We start from the raw sequence: 21,402 nt of genomic DNA, 5'->3' as shown, positions 1-21,402 counted from the left end.
ACATCAAGAGGTCAACCAGTTCATACTTGTGACTATTGGTAGTTGGATCCAGTCTTTCAAAAGAAGATTCTATATTTTCCTTATTCCCATACTCACTCCCATACTCCCTAGAAAGCATCTCCCAGAAGACTTTATAATTGGGCTAGTAGGAATTTTATTGCGATACATTTATCCAAGTTTATATAATTCAATGTCAATAATATAAGCAAAGACTTGACAATCTCAGATGCATGATTAAACTCTTTTAGCACAAATTCCTTTCGTTGCGCATTAGTAAGCATTAGCTTTTGGTTGGTAAGAGTTGATGGTAATTACAAAGGGCACACACAGTTAGCTTTTCATTATGGCCATCATTGTTTCTAAAGTAGGAAAGTAGCACACACTTTCAGTGGCCTGACAAGTCTATGCCTTTTTAAATTGACCATTTAGTCTGCTTCTTAACTGTTAATGTTTTCTAGCATTCAATTCTTGGCTTTCTTATCTTTGTACTCTATACATGCTCCTTATTAAGTCGTTCACATCATAATTTCAAATTCCTTCTAAATACCTACAACTCCCAGACTGGGCCTCTCTCCAGCTGTCTGGAAAGGTCCATAACTGCTTCCCATGTATTTCCATGTCAGCAGTCCACAGGCATCCCCAGTTCCGTAGGCCCAGGTCTGCCCTCATCATCCATACCCTAAAACAAATCTTCCTGTATCTCCAGTTTCAATGACTGGAGCCAGGAATGTGGGAGTCATTCTAAAATCCATTCTATCATCCAACAGGTCACCAAAACCTGTTGACTCTTCCCCTTTCACATCTCGCAGATCATCTACTTATTTTTATAATCTCACGCAGTGCTTTAATCTGGCCTCATTTCATACTTTGATGACTACTCTAGCATCCTTTCTTTACTCAGAATATAGTCAACAATCTGAGTACTTCTCCCCGCCTCCTCCACTCTTGCACAGTCCTCATCTTTTACCTGGATCATTGCAATAGCTGCCCAGCTGGTCTTTCTGTCTCCACCTTTGCCTCTGCCACTGTACTCCCAGCACAGTCACCAGATTCTTTAAAAGCCTGAGTCAGAGTATGTCTCTTCTGCTAGCCATTTTATTCAGAGCAAAAGTCCAAGTCTGACCTTTTTTCGATGTGTCTCCCTGTTCTCGCTCTCTTTGCTCTAGTCACAATGGCGTCCTTGTGATTTTCTGAACTCTTGCAAGCACACTCCTGATGCCAGGCCTTTGTACTTTTTGTACCTTGTGCCTGGAATGGTCTTTCCCAGAAAGCTGCATAACTCACCCTTTTAACTTTTGTAGGTCTCAGCTTAAAAGTCATTTTATTAGTGAGGGAACCTGACAACACCTTATAAAATGATAACTACCCCACACCACTGGAGTCCACACTCTCTATTCCTATTTATGCTCATAGCATAAAACAGAGTCTGGTATATAGTAGAGGCTTTACAAATATTTGTTGCATAAATGAATAAATGCACTTGTTGATTACAGTTTCTCCTCTTGTTAAGTCGACACCTATACTGCTGCTGGAAGGATCTTTCTAAAACGGGTCTGATTCTTGCACTTAATGTATTAAAACCCTTCCATGACTCACTGCTCTTGGGTTAATGTCCAAGTGGCTTAACGTACCATATAAAGGTAACGAGGATCAACTTTCTCTCTCAACTTTGTGGCACACACTCCAAACTCCTAAGAGTTTCCAAATTTTCATTTCTAATTTGCACTTTCATTTATTTTTGTATATTTGCACATTCTGTTCCCTCTAACTGGAATTCTTCCCCTTCCATTGTTCATCTGGCTAAGTCTGTATTTCCAGAGACCTTTCATTTCAACTTATCCATCTATCCATCCATCTATCCACCCATCCATCTTTCCATCCATCCTTCCATCCATCCGTCCATCCATCCATCCATCCATCCATCCATCCATCCTTCCAACTGACAGATGTTTTTGGAGCATCTGCCACACGCCAGGCAATATGCCAGGTACTCTCATACCACCCAGAGCCTATTTCTACTACAACACTCTTGTGAGAATTACTGTTCTCTCTTCTGGCTCACTTCCTAATTTCTGAGTTCCTTGAGGGCCAGGGCCATATTTTTCATGTCTATATTCTTAACAACTAGTGTTTGACAAATGGCATGCATTACAAAAATGTACCAGCACTTTGTACAAATGACACCAAGTTCTTGTCACAGATTCTAAATATACATTAATCATCAATCCCCAAATGACCCATATTACATATCTATTATCAATTAATAGCAACAATCAAAAGTCTTCTGCTGGTGTCATTTGAGAATTGACATTATCTTAGGCATTGTGCATTCTTGCTGGTTGTTTAAGTACTTGAAACATTTCATAATGTTTTCTTGATTTAGATTTTTAATTTTATTTTATTTGTAATGTTTTAAAATGTTTATTTTTGAGAGAGAGAGAGAGAGAGAGATACAGAGACAGAGCATGAGTGGGGGAGGAGCCGAGAGAGAGGGAGACACAGAACCCGAAGCAGGCTCGAGGCTCTGAGCTGTCAGCACAGAGCCTGATGCAGGGCTTGAACCTACCAACCACAAGATCATGACCTGAGCCATAGTTGGATGCTTAACTGACTGAGTCACCCAGGCGCCCCCTGATTTAGATTTTTTAAACACCAGAATGCCATCTTGCAGATTTTAACACCTACAGTATTGTGATTTTGTGATTAATGAAATTGAGAAGGTGTCAAGTGAGAAAGAGCATAGTATTCCAGCAAGGTATTATTTTGCTATTGCCACTATTTTGTTACCATTTTTAGGCAGTACCAACACATTAATATAGAGTCGTATACTGCTGTTAATGGTTTTCCCACTGTAGTTTAGCATCAAACTCTAAACAGAGAAGAATAACATTTCACTAATCATTTTATTTATGACTAAATTTCTTGTTTACAGACCTGTGGAAATCATATTTGAAGAGCTGCCTATAAACATCTGATCTCTTGAATAATTCCATTTGTAAATTATTTACCATCTGCATCCTGCCGTTACGTAAGGACCATGTAGTTGTGCTAGCTCATTAAAACTGCATTACTTTCGACCCCAGAATTCACCAGTGGGATTTTATTATAAACAAAATGAAATTTTGATTAGGCTTCTGAAAAAAGAGCTTGTCAGAGTAAATACTTGCTATACATGTTGACATGTTCTTGGTGTTTTTTTTTTTTTTTTTAATGTTTATTTATTTATTTTGAGAGACAGAGAGCAAGAGAGAGCGAGCACTAGTCGGGGAGAAGCAGAGACAGTATACAGAGAGAATCCCAAGCAGGCTCCACGCTGTCAGTGCAGAGCCTGACACAGGGCTCAATCTCACAAACTGGGAGATCAGGACCTGAGCCGAAACCAAGAGTTGGACGCCTAACTGACCGAGCCACCCAGGCACTCCTATATGTGTAGACATGTTATCACAGTGCTGAAAAACAGCAAGGTTTTAAGAAAGCAGTGATCATTAAGGCATAAATTTACTGAATCAAAGGAAGGGAAGTTGTTTGAAAATCCTATAGTAAAAACACAAAATAACTCATAAGTCCCCAAAGCATTAGCAAATTGAAAAAGAGAACTCTCTTACCCTTCAGAAGCATGGGATTCATTAAGTCATAATCAGATAGAAAATCTAAAGGTCAGTTTTCAACCTGACCAGTTTTTTTCATTGTGGGTAAAGCTAAATAAAGAGCTTTGCCATTCTAAGAATGCTGAACCTTTGTTCAAGTGAGTCCCTTCTTCAAGAGAGCTTGAAAAATTTGTGTTCTTTCGATGTCACTTACAAGTCTGGGAGACGGTTTGCTCTTTTACCTGCCCTGGGAAGAAGTCTGTGCATAAATACCTTAAACTGTAGAACATATCCAGGTTTCAGAGTCAAATCTCGAGTTACTGCAAAGCGATCCCCATCTGATTTTCCAAATACCATGGCTGATGGTGTGGCAGAGCAGAAAGTTTCATTTTTAACCATTCCTTCATTAGCCAACATCAACCACACACTCATTTGATTCATAGGGTAATCAAAAGCTGGCTTCTCATAAAAGTTCTATTAGAAACAACACAGACAACACAGAAAGGCAATTTGATAGCTTTGAAAACAAGAAAGGAATTTTCAGTTTATGACATGCAGGGCCATGTATGATTTGTATTGCTAGGAAAATACAGCAGAATCTCTAAATTATTATTTTTTAATGCCATAAGCCCTTTTTCCTGATGATTTAACCACTGAAAATATTTTGCCACTGTATATCTAATTTTATAAACACATTAATAATTGTGCTTGATGTCTTGGCCAGACTTCCTAGCCATTTTTTTAAAATATCTAAATAATCTGTGAACTAGTAGCATAGAGAGAAAACAAAACGATTAAGTGTAAAAAAGTAACTACAAACACAGAAAACTTATGTTACTTATAAAGCTTATATTCCAGGGTCAAGCAATCAATCTTTGGGGGAAGTGAGGAATTCCGTAATCCCATCTATTTTTATAATCCTGTCTTCTTGGAGTTCAGGCATAGGAAAGATACCTGGGGTAAAGTCGGGTTCACAATGGGGATGACCTGCTTTTGTTTCTCTGACAGAATGATGATGTCATCAACTGCCCACTGATCGTAGCCTTCCCCTGAGAACACAGGCTGCCACCAGCGGAACCTTGTGCAAGAGGTCTTAGCGGCAGCTGGAAGTTCCAGGTAGACGAATCTGCATAAAAGGAAATCATTTACGGCTGGGAAAGGAAAGGCTGTTTTTCTTCTTAGCAGCTGTTTAAATAACAAGAGTAGCAACAAGAGAAAGTTTAATTTTGTTTGATCTTTTGAGAGACAGGGAGAGACAGAACAGGGGAGGGGCAGACACAGAGGGAGACACAGAATCCAAAGCAGGCTCCAGGCTCTGAGCTGTTAGCATAGAGCCCGATGCGGGCTCGAATACACAAACCGTGAGATCATGACCTGAGCTGAAGTCCGATGCTTAACCGACTGAGCCACGCAGGCGCCCCTGATCTCTTGATACATTTTTTTTAAGTTTAGACAGATCAGATCAAGAGGTTTAAAGTTGTAAATCCGTTTCGTCCTGGCCATGTTTATTCCATTTGGAATTGTAACTTTTTGAGGCAGATATTTCTACTAAGTCTGATTTACTGAACCTTTTGATTACCATGACAACGGCATAACATTTTTAAGAAATACTTCGAAAAAAACTGTTCCTCTGTATATTATTACATTAAAATAGAATTAAAATTTTTTCCAAACCATTTCATTTTACTATGCATTAAAAATGATGGGGCGCCTGGGTGGCTCAGTTGATTAAGCGTTGGACTTTGGCTCAGGTCACGATCTCACGGTTCGTGGATTTGAGCCCCACGTCGGGCTCTGTGCTGGCAGTTTGGAGCCTGGAGCCTGCTTTGGATTCTGTGTCTCCCTCTCTCTCTCTCTGCCCCCTCCCCAGCTTGCTCTCATTCTCTCTCTCTCTCTCTCTCTCAAAAATGAATAAACATTAAGAAGAAACATTTTTTTTTTAATAAAAACAAATGAAACAGAAAATCACCCATAATCTTCTGCATGGGGTTGACTTGTGCTAACATCTTGATGTATCATTAAAGCATGTAATCTTTCCTATAGGTGAAATATATGTATAATTCAGCATCCTACAGTCTGAAATTTCATATTATGTCATATGCACATCTCGTGTCAGTATAGTTATTTTTTAAGATCATTTTACTGTCTATATATTTTCATGACACAGACATACTATTGTTTATTTTACTTCTCTCTGTTATAAATAATTCTGTGTTGAAAACCTTTATGTGTACAGCTATGACTCGGTTTATTTCTTTAGAAATAATTTAGAAAGGTTTAGAAAGATTTACAGATAATTCCTAGACATGAAATTACCAGGTTGAATAAACTAGTCATGTTTAAGGCTCCTGATTTTTCCAAATTTCTTCCTGGAAGAGTCATACGGTTTGCAGAATGACCTGTCTTGCTGCTCCCATGTGGAAATAGCACTGGTGTTATCATTAAAAAATGACCACCGGACTGATGAAAAATGATATCTTTTTTATTGCAACAGACATTGGCTATTATTCATATTTCATTAAACCTCTGTGTTTTCTCTTTTGTAACATCTACTCATTTCTTGTACCCATTTTTTAAAATTGGGATCTTACTGGTATTTTCGATAATCTTTACAGTAACATCAATCCTCTGTTTCTCATATTGGTTGCAAATATTTTCTCAGTCTTTCTTCTCTTCTTTGTTTTCTTTGACAGGCATGTGTTACATGTGTATGTAGTTACACATTCACACGTAGTATATTTCTACATAAGTAGCCCTTTCCTCTGTTAATTCTTCCACTGAATTTGTGTTTAGGAAGTTTACATCTCTTTCTAAGATCAGAAAGTGTTTAAATCTTTAACCAGTCTTTAACAGTTTTTGATGGGGTAGGGTAATGATCTAATAGATAATTTTCCCCTAGAGCCTACCCATTTTTTTCTAACACTGCTTGTTTGAATAACCACTTCTTTCTCATTGATAGTTGATGTGTCTTTTATTTTTTTTTTAATATACAAGATTTTACACACATCTGAGCCAATTTCTGGGTGATCTATTTGGTTCACTGTTTCTGTCTATCCATGCACCATTCAAATACCTTAGGTTATACAGTGTGTTTTAATATCATGTGGGGCATTCCTCTTTTTTCCCCAACAGTTTAAGCTATTTTTGCCAGTTTATATGTCTAGATACAAAGTCCTTCCCCACCCCCAAATTCCATTAAGATTTAAAAAAAAAATTTTTTTTTAACCTTTATTTATTTTTGAGACAGAGAGAGATAGAGCATGAACGGGGTAGGGTCAGAGAGAGAGGGAGACAGAATCTGAAACAGGCTCCTGGCTCTGAGCCATCAGCACAGAGCCCAACGCGGGGCTTGAACTCACGAACCGCGAGATCATGACCTGAGCCGAAGTCGGACGCTTAACCGACTGAGCCACCCAGGGGCCTCTCCACTAAGATTTTGATTGGAATTGCGTGAAACATAAATTAAGAAGTATCTGCATATCACAATCTTTAGTTTTCCTATCTAGAGATGTTATATTATTTTCCACTTATTTGTCTTCTATTATATCTCTGAAGGAAATTTTGTAGTCTTCTTTACACAGATGCTTAGTATTGTTTGTTAAAATTAGTCCTTATATTTATGTATTTGCCACCATGAACGGGGTCTTTTTCTGATATCTTCCAACTCAAAATTTCCCAACCATTTTTAGTGTCATAGAACTCTTTGATAATGTGGTGAAACAGTCTGGTCCTAAAGAAAAATTCCCATAAATCAAAACTGAATATTTATGAAATCTGAAAAAGCTACTGAACTTCTGTTTGTCTATACAGTACTTCAGTCACTTTACTGAATGCTGAATAATTTCCAGATTGCCAATGATATTATTTGGAAAAAGTAATTTCCATTATTTTAAATTGTTGTTTCAGCTAGTTTGGCACCATTATGAATTCCCTCTTCCTTGTACCGGAGGAAATCTCACCAGGTCCCATTTCCCACACACCATTCCTGACATTCTCCCTGGATGTTATGTCTCTCATTTTACCCAAGTTGGCTTTTCTCTGGTTTAATTTTTTTATTTTTATTAAAAAAATGTTTTATTTATTTTTGAGAGAGAGAAAGAGAGACAGAGAGACAGAGACAGAGCATGAACAGTGGAGGGGCAGAGAGAGAGGGAGACAGAATCTGAAGCAGGCTCCAGGCTCTGAGCTGTCAGCATAGAGCCTGATATGGGGCTTAAACCCAGGAACCCTGAGCTGAAGCTGGACACTTAACCGACTGAGCCACCCAGGCACCCTGGCTCTTCTCTGGTTTTAGATTCTCTCAGTGTCTCTCAGAAGAAGTACTTTTGGTTGGTCTATCTGCATGGGTACTTATGTTATATTATGGAAAGTTATGTCACCTTTAAGTGACTCAGTGTTTTAAAAGAACAAACTTCTAAATCTTCAAGCTACAAAATAGCTCTCTGTTATACAGTATGTTTAAAATAATTTAATTTGTAAGAACTGAACCTACAGAGTCTTCAATAATATTTTTCTTCAATAAAACAAAGTTCAGTTGTAAAATGCCAAATAGGATGTTAAAACTTCAAATGGGTTGGTGGTCAACATATAAAGAAAAATTCTGTCTCTTTGTTAAAGTACAAACATGAGATTATAAGAGGAATACTCTAAAAATGATATCCTTGAATAGATTTTAATGACACATATAAAATATAAAGTATAAATACAGAATTTCAAAATGCTACGTAATTGTAAAATAACTAAATTTAAATATAGAAAAACACATTGATTGTCTGGTATAGGGATTAGTATTAAACACGAGTCATTTTCCCAAACTCCTTAAGAGTTATTGTCTAAGGTATTATATATTTCCTCCTTGCATGAAAATCAAGACAGGGATGGGTCAGTAAAAAATTTCAGAAATCTGAGCCCCACAGATTCATTCATATTTTGTCCAGGACTAGCTCTGGTGCTAATATGAAAACTTAAAAAAAATTTTAATGTTTATTTATTTTTGAGAGAGAGACACAGTGTGAGCCGGGGAGGGGCACAGAGAGAGGGAGACACAAAATCTGAAGCAGGCTCCAGGCTCTGAGCTGTCAGCACAGAGCCTGACACGGGGCTTGAACCCACGAACCATGAGATCATGACCTGAGCCGAAGTCAGAACCTAACCACCCAGGCACCCTTGAAAACTTTTAATAAAATCCATCTTGCTGTTAAATCTAACCAATGAACACCTATATCCATATCCAGATGTTAATATATAAATGTATGCTTCTTTATATATATATATAAATGTGTGTGTGTGTGTGCATTCACAAAACCTGCAAACTGGAATGTGAGCTTGGAACATCCCTATATCATGCAGTTTCTTTGGGAAAACTGTTCCGTTGTCTTTTCCTCTAGTCACAATTTTCCCCAAATTCTTTAAAAATTCAAACACGAAAGTGAGTGCTTTTTGTCCATAAACAAATGAAATGAAATTTTTATATACCGGGCTATCATTTATGTCAGAATCTAATGAGTCTGTCTATGTTTGCAATAGTTAACATTCGAGAAACAGCTCAAGAAAACTGAACTCTTTACTGTTCCTGGAAACCAGTGGAAGGCCATCAGGGGTGGTTACCTGGGTTTGCTGAAGTCTGAGAAGTACATTTCTGCCAGCAGGTGCCACTGGATGCCCCCATTGTTGCTGTACTGAAGGAGGACACCTTCCTCTCTGCTGTCGGGTTTGTTGCACGCAGCGCTCTCTCCACCAATCTGGATGTAGAACTGGACAAAGTCGACCCAAGAGGTGTCCAGATCCCAGCTCACCAGCTGCCTTTTCCCAGCCTTTCCAAAAGACAGAAGAACCACAGATTCAATAATCTGGGGGCTCTTTGGCATTCTGTCATTTCAGTTTCAAGATCATATGCACATCCTAGCATCAGGTGGAGATGATTTTGTTCCCGTTATACTGTTGAGAGGAGCAAGTTGTGCCATTTAATTCTCTGCTCTGGTTATGGTAACTGTTCCTGAATACATTTGATTAGTCTCTGCATCACTGATTCCCAGACTTGGTTATGAGACCCTAGGGAACTGCTAATTATACCAAAGAGTATTTGAAAGTCTTTAAAAATAAAGCAAAATTAATTTTAATTAAAACACTCCACGTATTTGCTTTGTAAATCTCTTCCAGGCAGAGTAGTGGAGAAGAAAGACCATATACTTTGAAATCAGTTGGAATTGGGTTGGAATTTTAGACCATTATTCATGCTGTTCACTAGCTGTGTGACCTTTCTGAGCTTTTCTTTTCCTCAAAGAAACAATATGGGTAATAATACCTTCCTTATAGGGTGCTGTGACAATTAGATGAAATAGATGTTGCATGTAATTTGCCTAGCACATGGCATGTCTTGCTGAGGGAACATCCTCTCCAGAGATAGGCCCTGACCCCCCTCCTCCCTGGGAATTAAAGTGAAACATGCAAAATAATAACTTTTTGACAAAAAGAAAGAGTACTCAAGTCTCTGAGGCTCCTGGTCAGTCTCTCTCTCTGTCTCTTTCTTGGTAACAGAGAGGGTGGGAGGGACCATTTCAGTAAGTTTTTGTGACCATGAAATGGTCTCTTTGTGTCTCAAAAAATGTTGAAAATATCCTCAACCTGCTTCCTTTGCTCAGTGTGTCCCCTACATGTCACAGTCATGTGGTGAAGTACTAGACTCAAGTTGACAAGGTTTGTTGTCATTCCTGTTTTGCATAAATGGGTTCGCACTAATGGGACTGAAAAACGGTTTGCCCATGAGATTCTTCCACCCAGAGGTACCGCCAAAGCTAATCCATAGACTGCACTGAATTGGTCTTGGAGAGCTCCCAAGGAGTTCGGTTAAAAGCCAGGAAGAAAAATTGAGATAGGATACATAGTATAGAGAAAAACATCCCTCAGACTTATAATTTAAACCCGATTCTAATCCACTAAGTTAATTAAGAAAGGGTTTCAGTTATTAGAAGTCACAGGGGAAATACTTGGGGATAATTAAAACACTACACTGTTCCTGATAAATCTAAAGCCAATTAAGAGACTCCAAAACAAACGAGGGAGCAGCAAAATGAGAACTGAAGTTAATCCTGAGACAAGAACTTATTCTTTGGAATTCTCAATTTTAAGTACGTATTTGAGAAAATCCTAAAAGTAATAGGCATTTTCAACGTGTTATGTATGCTTTTAACTTTTATTTTTGTTGATTTGAGATATTGTAAGTGAGAAACACCTCAGAGGTTATTATAATCTGGCCTAGAATTTTCATGCCTCAGGATCATTTCAGGAAGAATGATTTTTAGAAGAAAAACTATAGAACCTATCTAGTTAATTCCAATCCAGAAAACTTCTATAAAAATTTGGCATGTGGAAATGAGCCAGAAGGACAAAGATCTAAGGTGAGGAGAATTATAAAAAATCCAATTATCACAATTAGCTGATTGGAATGATTGGTCTATTGTGAAATTCACAGAGTAGTGCTTTTTTTCCAGGAGACTATGGTGTTGGTCGACAAAGGTTTTGAAAGGATTTTGTGAGATTTTTGTAAATGGTAGAAAATATCATACAAATGCTTAGTTTGGCACTGAAGGTGTTTTTTCCTAGAGAATTAGCACAGGTCATTTTCTTTTGTTCAGTGACCTGAAATGCTGAACATTGTTTTAAAGGGAGATAAAAAAGAAAAAGGAAATGGCTTACGGCAAACTTTTTGTCAGAATTTAGAATCTGATGTAACAACATGCTTTGCAGTTTTTCTATTCTACTATTATCAATGTATTTATGTGTGTGTAAGTGTAGAGATATACACATCTAATGTGCGCACGCATGCGTGTTAAAGTAATAGGTTATGGATCTCCTCATTTTTGGAGTGTAAAAATACCATCCAATTTCCTTCCAACATTCTAGGTTAAAATGGCTCACTGCTTTAAGGGTTTAGATAAAATAAAACATTTTAAAGGTAATGTCTTCAGAATCTAGAGACTTCATAACACAACCTCTAAAACATTTCATAAAACTTTACATTTGCCTCCCATTAAAATATTCTCTAGTCAAAATGCTACTAGAAAAATATTTCTATATTTATTTGAAAACAACCATTTCTTTTTTTCTTAAATTTATTTATTTATTTTGAGAGAGAGAGAGAGGGAGAAAGAGAAAGAGCATGACCAGAGAGGGGCAGATAGACAGGGAGAGGGAGAGAATCCCAAGCAGGCTCCTTGCTTCACACTGAGCCTGACATGGAGCTTGATCTCACAATTGTGAGATCATGACCTGAGCCAAAATCAAGAGCAGGATGCTTAATTAACTGAGCCACCCAGGTGTCCCAAAAACAACCATTTCTTTAAAACCTCCTGCTTTCTAATTTTCTTTTTCTTTCTTTCTCTCACTCTTTCTCTTTCTTTTTCTTTCTTCCTTCCTTCCTTCCTTCCTTCCTTTCTTTTCCCCTTTCTTTCTTCCTTCCTTCCTTCCTTCCTTCCTTCCTTCCTTCCTTCCTTCCTTTCTTTTCAATAAGAATTATTGGGTGCCAATAACACCATACACAATAGGAAAACAAACTTGGAAGGAGAGTTCACAAATACGTGTAGTGACAATTATGACAATTAGGGCAGCAGACCAAATTCTACTCCTTGTTGAATCCCACTTGGTCATATGATCATCTAGCAATTCTATAATCTATTCAGTCTCAAGGTACTTGTTGATTTGTACATGCCTAGCTCATGGCATGCATTTCTGAGTTAAACACCTTATCTAGAGTTCAGCTCAGTCAGTAGGATTCAGCATCTTTCTGGGTACTATGAAAATAAAAATAAAACTATGATCTATCTATGAATAGAACGCAAGTGAGGGAGGAATTCAAAGAAAGGAGAGAGCAGTGTAGTCATCATGCCACAAAGCTCCATGGAGAAGCAGGATTTGAGCAGGACGTTTACAAGGTTTATAGGGATACAGAGACAGTAGAAGGCATGATGGTAGGCAGTGGAGATTAAACAAAGACAAGGAAATTATCGAAACCTGGGATGGGGAGGAGAAATTTCTGTTTGGAGCAGAAGTCTGATGTTTCAAAAAATAAAATAAGATGTGTAGTTAGGGCAGCAGTCCTGGAAAGCATCCTGATTGATCAAAGAGGGACAAAATAGAAGCACATTTTAGGTTTAGGGTGGTTTGCAATAGGGCTAAGGAACCTTTCCTTTGGGTTACTGCTTTGGCTGGTAGGGGCTGCCAAATTGTGTATTCCACCTCTGTGCTAAAGCAGTGAGCACATGACTCTGGCTCTGCCAATCAGAGTATGTCATTCCTCCAGGCACTGTGACTGGCCAATCAGAAACCTTCCCTAGATGTTTCTACAGAGCTGCTTAGAAAGCTCTGTGGTCCTGGCACCACTCTGATAATGACAGCTGACCTGAAAATAGAGGAGAGAGTTCTGTGGGCATTTGAGTTTCTGGTTCCAGGTATCTCTGAGGCCAGCTTCATATAAGCCCTCCCTGTGTTCTGATTACATGAACCAAGCTAGTTTGTCTCACTTAGAATTCAAAACAGATCTACTGATATAAGAGAAAAAAGAAAAAAAATGCTCTTCAGATATTCTGACAAAAATATAGGGAAAAGGCTGGATTGGGAAGGGAAGAGAATGATTTTACTTTTGAAATGCTGGTTTTAAGTTAGTGGCAGGGCATATAGATAGAAATATTTAATGATACAAATTTTTAATTTTTTTCATAATTTTTTAAATGTTTATTATTTTTGAGAGACAAAGTGCAAGCAGGGGAGAGGCAGAGAGAGAGAGAAATACAGAATCTGAAGCAGGATCCAGGCTCCAAGCCATCGGCACAGATGCGGGGCTCGAACCCACAAACCATGAGATCATGACCTGAGCTGAAGTCAGACACTCAACTGACTGAGAGCCACCCAGGTGCCCCTAATTATATAAGTTTTAAATACACTCTAATAAAATGTAATTGTGACAGCTAACACTTACTGAATGATTTCTATGTGCCCCACATGACTCTTTATTCTTTACCTTCATTAACCCACCAATGGTCCCAACATCCCGCTCTACAATAGAGAAAACTAAGGTACAGAAAGATGTGGAAGTCTGCAAGATGAATGAGCTAATGAGTTTTGGAGCCTAGGTACAGATCCAGGTAGTCTGACAATAGAGATCACCTTGAATTAAGTACATACATATTGATATATAATCTTTCTGTGTTTAAAATATCTGTGTATGGGGGTGCCTGGGTGGCTCAGTCGGTTAAGCGGCCAACTTCAGCTCAGGTCATGATCTCGTGGTCTGTGAGTTCGAGCCCCGCGTCGGGCTCTGTGCTGACAGCTCAGAGCCTGGAGCCTGTTTCAGATTCTGTGTCTCCCTCTCTCTGACCCTCCCCCGTTCATGCTCTGTCTCTCTCTCTCTGTCTCAAAAATAAAATAAATGTTAAAAAAATTAAAAAAATAAAATATCTGTACGCACGCATGTGTACTGGGATGTTTGGTACATATTGGTTAAGGATTCATAATCTTATTTTAAAATTGATGCTTACGGAGACACTATCTTCCCACTTCTGAGCAATTATACAGTGTATCCAGACCTATGCAACGTATACTGGTTGCTTGTGGACTATCATCTCTAATAATAATACCCGGCGGATGTTCAATGTCAATGGATAGGAAATATCATTAAATGGAATCCATCCCTGATTTTCTATCATTCTCTATCTTGTTTGCTGGCTGATTCTTTGTTCTGCACCTGCATCAAAACAAAACCTGTACCTATTTTTGCATTTGCATAAATTGACTTATTTTGGATTTCTTCCCAGATTCCACAACATATCAGCCCTACAGTATATCACCCACACCTGTGTATTTGTGATGCAGACTGGGACATTTCTAGTTGTCCTAGAATTGGTGGCTATAGTTCTTTTTTTTTTTTTTTATTTTTTTATTTTTTATTTTTTATTTATTTATTTTTTATTTATTTATTTATTTATTTTTATTTTTTAATATATGAAATTTACTGTCAAATTGGTTTCCATACAACACCCAGTGCTCATCCCAAAAGGTGCCCTCCTCAATACCCATCACCTACCCTGCCCTCCCTCCCACCCCCCATCAACCCTCAGTTTGTTCTCAGTTTTTAACAGTCTCTTATGCTTTGGCTCTCTCCCACTCTAACCTCTTTTTTTTTTTTTTTCCTTCCCCTCCCCCATGGGTTTCTGTTATGTTTCTCAGGATCCACATAAGAGTGAAATCATATGGTATCTGTCTTTCTCTGTATGGCTTATTTCACTTAGCATCACCCTCTCCAGTTCCATCCATGTTGCTACAAAAGGCCATATTTCATTTTTTCTCATTGCCACGTAGTATTCCATTGTGTATATAAACCACAATTTCTTTCTCCATTCATCAGTTGATGGACATTTAGGCTCTTTCCATAATTTGGCTATTGTTGAGATTGCTGCTATAAACATTGGGGTACAGGTGCCCCTATGCATCAGTACTCCTGTATCCCTTGGATAAATTCCTAGCAGTGCTATTGCTGGGTCATAGGGTAGGTCTATTTTTAATTTTCTGAGGAACCTCCACACTGCTTTCCAGAGCGGCTGCACCAATTTGCATTCCCACCAACAGTGCAAAAGGGTTCCTGTTTCTCCACATCCTCTCCAGCATCTATAGTCTCCTGATTTCTTCATTTTGGGGTGGCTATAGTTCTTAATGGAAAGAAGTGGTTTTAAGCACCTCACATTCTAAATTTTTTTTTAATGTTTATTTTTATTTTTGACAGAGAGAGAGAGAGAAAGAGAGAGAGAGAGAGAGAGAGAGAGAGAGATGGAGCATGAGTGGGAGAGGGGCAGAGAGAGAGGGAGACACAGAATCCGAAGCAGGCTCCAGGCTCTGAGCTGTCAGCACAGAGCCCGACGCAGGGCTCGAACTCACTGCAAGATCATGACCTGAGCCGAAGTCAGACGCTCAACTGACTGAGCCACCCTGGTGCCCCTAAGCATCTCACATTCTATAGGGAGCTGCTCATTAGTAGGGTTAGACATGTAGCTCAGGTTGGAGAAGTGGACCTGCTCCCTCTCCAGTCCTTTTGAGAACTATATAAAGAGACGAATCGGAGGAGGGAGAATGAAAGTAATGTCCTGCCTAGACGGTAGCAAGGGAGGAGAGGAAGGTGGTTCCCCCTTCCCCATTGCTGACCAAGCAACATGGGTTGGGGATGTTCCAAGAGAATCAGTCTTACAGATTCCAGTGGACACCTTTGTTCCCAGTTGGTGTGTACTGACTTGTCTGCCCAAACTGGTGCTGCCACTAGTGAAGATAAACACTGCGAGAAAAACTTCTGGGGCACCTGGGTGGCTCAGTCGGTTGAGTGTCTGACTTCAGTTCAGGTCATGATCTCGCAGTTCATGAGTTCGAGCCCCTAACTGGGCTCTCTGCTGTCAGTGCAGAGCCTGCTTCAGATCCTCTGTCTCCCTCTCTCTCTGCCCCTCCCCTGTTTGTGCACACACACACACTCTCTCTCCCTCTCAAAAAAAAAAAAAAAACATTCAAAAGAAAGAAAAACTTCTACACAGTGTCCATTGTAGACTTCATGTTTATGTGCCCCCAAATCCGTATGTTGAAAGCCTAACCTCTAAAGGGATGGTGGGCCTTTGTCAGGTTATTAGATTATGAGAGTGGAGCCCTCATGATGGTATTAGTGTCCTTATAAGAAGAGACACAAGGGGCGCCTGGGTGGCTTAGTCAGTTGAGCATCAGACTTCAGCTTAGGTCATGATATCATGGTTGGTGGGTTTGAGCCCCGCATCGGGCTCTGTGCTGACAGCTCAGAGCCTGGAGCCTGCTTTGGATTCTGTGTCTCCCTCTCTCTCTGACCCCCACCTGCTCACACACTCTTTTGAATCTCTGTGTCAAGAATAAACATTAAAAAATGAAAACATAAACCAAAAAAAAAAAAAAAAGAGAGATACAAGACAGCCTGATTTTTCTCTTGGTGCTCTCTCCACCATGTGAGGATACAATGAGAAGATGTCCATCTCACAAACCAGGAAGCAGGCACTCATCAGACACTGAATCTGCTGGTGCCTTCATCTGGGACTTCACAAACCTTTCAGAACTGAGAAAAAAAAGTTTCCTACTTAAGCCACACAATCTATGGTATTTTTAATGATAGTAGGTCTGAACTGACTAAGACAGTCCTGTATTAGCAGATGCCACCAGCAGCCACCAAACTCAATGTTCAACATGGATGGCTGTGCATGTCCCCAAACCTCACCATTATCCCTCCTTCCTCCAATCATGTTCTTGAGATTAACAGATTGACAAATTTCACAAATCCCTGTACGAGTGCTCTGTGTCGGGCGTTGTTGTACGTGATTTGCAAGTGCTAACTCACTTACCCTGTGTGAAGACTAATGAGGTAGGATCCTCTTATTAGTTCCACTGTACAAATGAGGAAGCCGAGTCACACAGAGGTTATGGGATTTGCTCAAAGTCACACAGCAGCCAAGCGGCAGATTCCGCCTGCAGCAGGCAGCTGCTGCTCTTAATCTCTAGGCTTCACCTTCTCCACCACCGCTCACCCCTCGCCCATGGGCCGCACGCTCACACATCCTCCGATGCTGGGGCAAGAAGACACCAAGTCCCTGCCCCATTCAAAGACACTCAAGACAGAAACCCGGTTGGCACAGCAGGTAAGGAAGGCGATTGGATTTAAATCCGGTAAAAGAAGGGCAGGGATTTTAAACTGACCTAAGCTGGATTTGTAGTAACCAAAAACAATCATAAAACTGCAGGAGTTTGCCAAATGTACTTACGGGGTAGGAATTTGACAAACGAATTTAAAAGCAAGTAATGTGGGCTGGGAGGAATAAAACTACCTCATGTTTGTACCTTCTGAGTTCAGACTGCTCCATAAATCACATATTTTCCTGATCATGCATTCCCAGACCTTAGTCATACCTTTATCCCCAGTTCTTACCTTGCTGAAATACAGAGACGATCCAGAAGAGATGACCCCACACCCTTGCTCTGGTTTTACAATTTCTCCCCCAATAACTTCTTGCCAGTCAGACTCCCAACCATTCTGGTTCTCAAAATCTGACATAATCGTGGAAGGAAGAGCCGCTTCTGGGTGGCATTCGGTGCCTTGGTACCCCTGGTCACACCTATGAGAGAGGAAGGCCAAACAAACAAGTCACCGTCTCCTCTGTGAATGCCAAGGCCACGCACCTGCAGCATTTCCTATGTCTCACTTTTGCTCAGACCTTAGCATCCACACTAGATATTTCTCCAGTGTCAATCTGTGTATGTGGTAGTGACAACCTTCACGTTTTAACAGACACGGAACAGCAAGAACAAAAGGACTGAATCCTTAAAAGAAACAGTGTTATAACAGAACTGAGGCATCAAGCAGTAATGAAGAAGGATGTGTGTGTGTGTGTGTGTGTGTGTGTGTGTGTGTGTGTGTGTGTGTTGGTGGCTGGGGAGAAGAAGAGTGGGATTTTCCTCAAAGTCACATGTAGTCTTCAAAGTCACATATAAATTATTTGTCTGTTCATCCAACATGTAGCTCTGGCCACGTTTTATAGCTCCCTTTTCTGATTAAATTACATCTCTTTTAGAGTCTTTGAGTATTTAAGTGTGTTCCTATCTCATCCTCATTAGCGATAATCACCATGGCCCCCTGCCCACAACCTTGAGCTTCTCGCGAAGTGACATAAGACAGCGTGTAGCAGCTGTCTGACAGGTGCTTTAAGAGTGTCAGAGGAAGGAAAGGGAAACAATAGCAAGGCTCTTGTTTCCCAAAGAGGACTTTGGGGTTAATTAATAAACTCTGAAATTTATACCCAGGAGGCCTGGTCTTTTGTTAGATTTTGAAGTTTAGAATATATGGCTTCAGACTTTACTTAAATGTAACAACAGCTTGGGGCGCCTGAGTGGCTCAATCAGTTGAGCGTCCAACTTCAGCTCAGGTCATGGTCTCATGGCTCATGAGTTTGAGCCCCGTGTCGGGCTCTGTGCTAACAGCTCAGAGCCTGGAGCCTGCTTCAGATTCTGTCTCTCCTCTCTCTCAAAAATAAATAAACATTAAAAAAAAACTTTTTCAAATGTAACAACATCTTTTACATTTGAAATAAGAACAGAAAGGAGGATCCTTTTCTTTTGGCTATTTCATTATTTATTAGTCTGTCCATACAACTCTGAGGACAACTGCTATGGTATCCCTCTAAACACAAATTCTGGGACACCTGGGTGGCTCAGTCGGTTGAGTGTCTGACTTCAGCTCAGGTTATGATCTCATGGTTCGTGGGTTCGAGCCCTCAGGCTTGCTGCTGTCAGCACGGAGCCTGCTTGGGATTCTCTGTCCCCCTCTCTCTCTACTCCTCCCCAACTCACGCTCTCTCAAAAACAAAACAAAAACAAAAACAAAAAAACCCAAAACGACACTTAAACACAAATCCTGAGAAGCACACAATCACACTTGGTGGCATACATACCTGCACATACCGTGGTCACATGAGCCATGCCCACTGCACATACTTGGGCACTGCTGCCCAATGTAAATGTTATCCAAAGCCCACTCGTCTTGGGCTGTGTAATAGCTCTGACTCCAGCGGAAGCGGGTGGCACTGGACCTAGAAACAAGGTATGGTAATAAATCCAATATTTTAACTGACACGTGGCAGCACAAAGAATGTCAGAGTTCAGAATCTTTCAGATAATGGAACTTCCTGGAACTTGTATTTTTTTTTCAATATATGAAGTTTATTGTCAAATTGGTTTCCATACAACACCCAGTGCTCATCCCAAAAGGTGCCCTCTTCAATACCCATCACCCACCCTGCCCTCCCTCCCACCCCCCATCAACCCTCAGTTTGTTCTCAGTTTTTAAGAGTCTCTTATGCTTTGGCTCTCTCCCACTCTAACCTCTTTTTTTTTTTCCTTCCCCTCCCCCATGGGTTCCTGTTAAGTTTCTCAGGATCCACATAAGAGTGAAAACATATGGTATCTGTCTTTCTCTGTATGGCTTATTTCACTTAGCATCACACTCTCCAGTTCCATCCACGTTGCTACAAAGGGCCATATTTCGTTCTTTCTCATTGCCACGTAGTACTCCATTGTGTATATAAACCACAATTTCTTTCTCCATTCATCAGTTGATGGACATTTAGGCTCTTTCCATAATTTGGCTATTGTTGAGAGTGCTGCTATAAACATTGGGGTACAAGTGCCCCTATGCATCAGTACTCCTGTATCCCTTGGGTAAATTCCTAGCAGTGCTATTGCTGGGTCATAGGGTAGGTCTATTTTTAATTTTTTGAGGAACCTCCACACTGTTTTCCAGAGCGGCTGCACCAGTTTGCATTCCCACCAACAGTGCAAGAGGGCTGAACTTGTATTTTGCTGCCAATCATTTTTCTTTGGTAGTTTAATGTCTGCTCAATCATTATCCAATTCAACAATTTTATCATGAAGAAAAGTTAAAAAGAAATCTGTGGTTTGGATATATACCTCAATCTTAATTTAATTGGTGACATTTTAAAGAAAAACAAAATATCAGATTTTTTAGTTGTTGTTACACAGAGATTTGATGCTAGGAAAAGAAAGGGAAAAAGAAAGAATATTTTTAAAAAAGGTATATACGAAAGAGCCTCTCATTCACAGATGAAAATGTGAGGTGTTTAAATTACACTACTACTATTCCTTACAATAAACACAACAGTAGTTATTGGAAAACTTCCAGTTAGCTCTCAATAGAAGATGAAAGTTGAGTTTGGGGGTATTGTTTTGGGGTTGAGGGACATGCTACAATGTACTATAAGTAAGAACATCTGGGTGCTAAATTCTGCTTATTATTTCTGAAACATTAACTTGTTTTGGTTTCATGGACAAGCTGATGTTAAGTGGAAACAAAAAGTTAAACAGTCCATTGTACACAGAAAACACTTGGGACCTTGATTCATCTAAACCAGAGAGAAAGTCTAAAAAGAGGGAACTTTGAGAGCACATTCACTGTGCTCAAGAAAGTTGCCATTCACTGACCGTCATAAAAGATTCTTTTAAAATCACATCATATTTTTTGTCTCTAGAAATTTTCAGGGGTTGTGATTAGTTCTTTTTGGTGCCCAACAAAAGTGCAAAACAAAAGAAAACAAAAAAGATGCGCGGAATTAATGTGCAGGCTCAGTTCCATTGATTAAACCCTCCCAGAGCACACTACCTACACATACACTTGATCTTAATGGCTCAGAATGATCCCTTAATGTCTACTGCATCAATTACCCACATATTAAATACTCCCTAAGTACGTAACAGATTGTTAAAATCCAGGCTAAGCCTTTATTGTTTATTTTACCAATGATCTATGGCTAATATGTTGCATTTTCATTCCTAGTAGGATAATTCCAGGATTCACTGAGATGCTTCCAGTAGACACACGATTGCTGCATATCAGTGCTCGTCATGATATGTGCCATGACAAGAATGCGCCTCCTCTATGGTAATAATTTATATTTGTAATCTAACAGCCATCACAACTTCCAGAGTTCCATTAAGAAATTCCTACTATAAAAGTAGGTACATTGTTTTAGAGCATAGAGCCCTACAGAAAAGAAGACAATTAAGTTTCATGTATCAGTGTCATGCCAAGGACTGCGTCATGCTTTCAGGACTGCTTATAATCTGAGTCAAGTCTAAGGCCACAGGTGTTCAGATTGTGAGCTCTTCTGGGGACAGGGCCATCTTTAGTCTCAATAGTTTGCACAGCAACAGAATAAAGTAGGTGTACCAAAAATGTCTGCTAAAAAAATGAGTCAATGAA

The 21,402-nt window shown here is 39.7% G+C and overlaps 1 protein-coding gene across 1 annotated transcript in view; it reads right to left on the bottom strand.

Moving 5' to 3' along the window:
• The window catches only part of RELN (reelin), a 524,459-nt gene that overhangs the window by 113,780 nt on the left and 389,277 nt on the right, over positions 1-21,402 (bottom strand). Inside the window, exons 23-27 of the mRNA XM_078442541.1 lie at positions 19,079-19,216; positions 17,560-17,746; positions 9,195-9,400; positions 4,542-4,713; positions 3,861-4,061 (exon numbers count right to left, since the gene is read on the bottom strand). Coding sequence (XP_078298667.1) covers positions 3,861-4,061; positions 4,542-4,713; positions 9,195-9,400; positions 17,560-17,746; positions 19,079-19,216 — 904 coding nt within the window. The remainder of the gene's footprint in view (positions 1-3,860; positions 4,062-4,541; positions 4,714-9,194; positions 9,401-17,559; positions 17,747-19,078; positions 19,217-21,402) is intronic.

Source organism: Panthera onca, chromosome A2 (assembly GCF_046562875.1).
Source record: "Panthera onca isolate mPanOnc1 chromosome A2, mPanOnc1 haplotype 2, whole genome shotgun sequence".
In the NCBI taxonomy this organism is placed as follows: Eukaryota; Metazoa; Chordata; class Mammalia; order Carnivora; family Felidae; genus Panthera; species Panthera onca.
The sequence above is the reverse complement of the archived record's forward strand: the minus strand, read 5'-3'. Positions and strand labels throughout refer to the sequence as shown.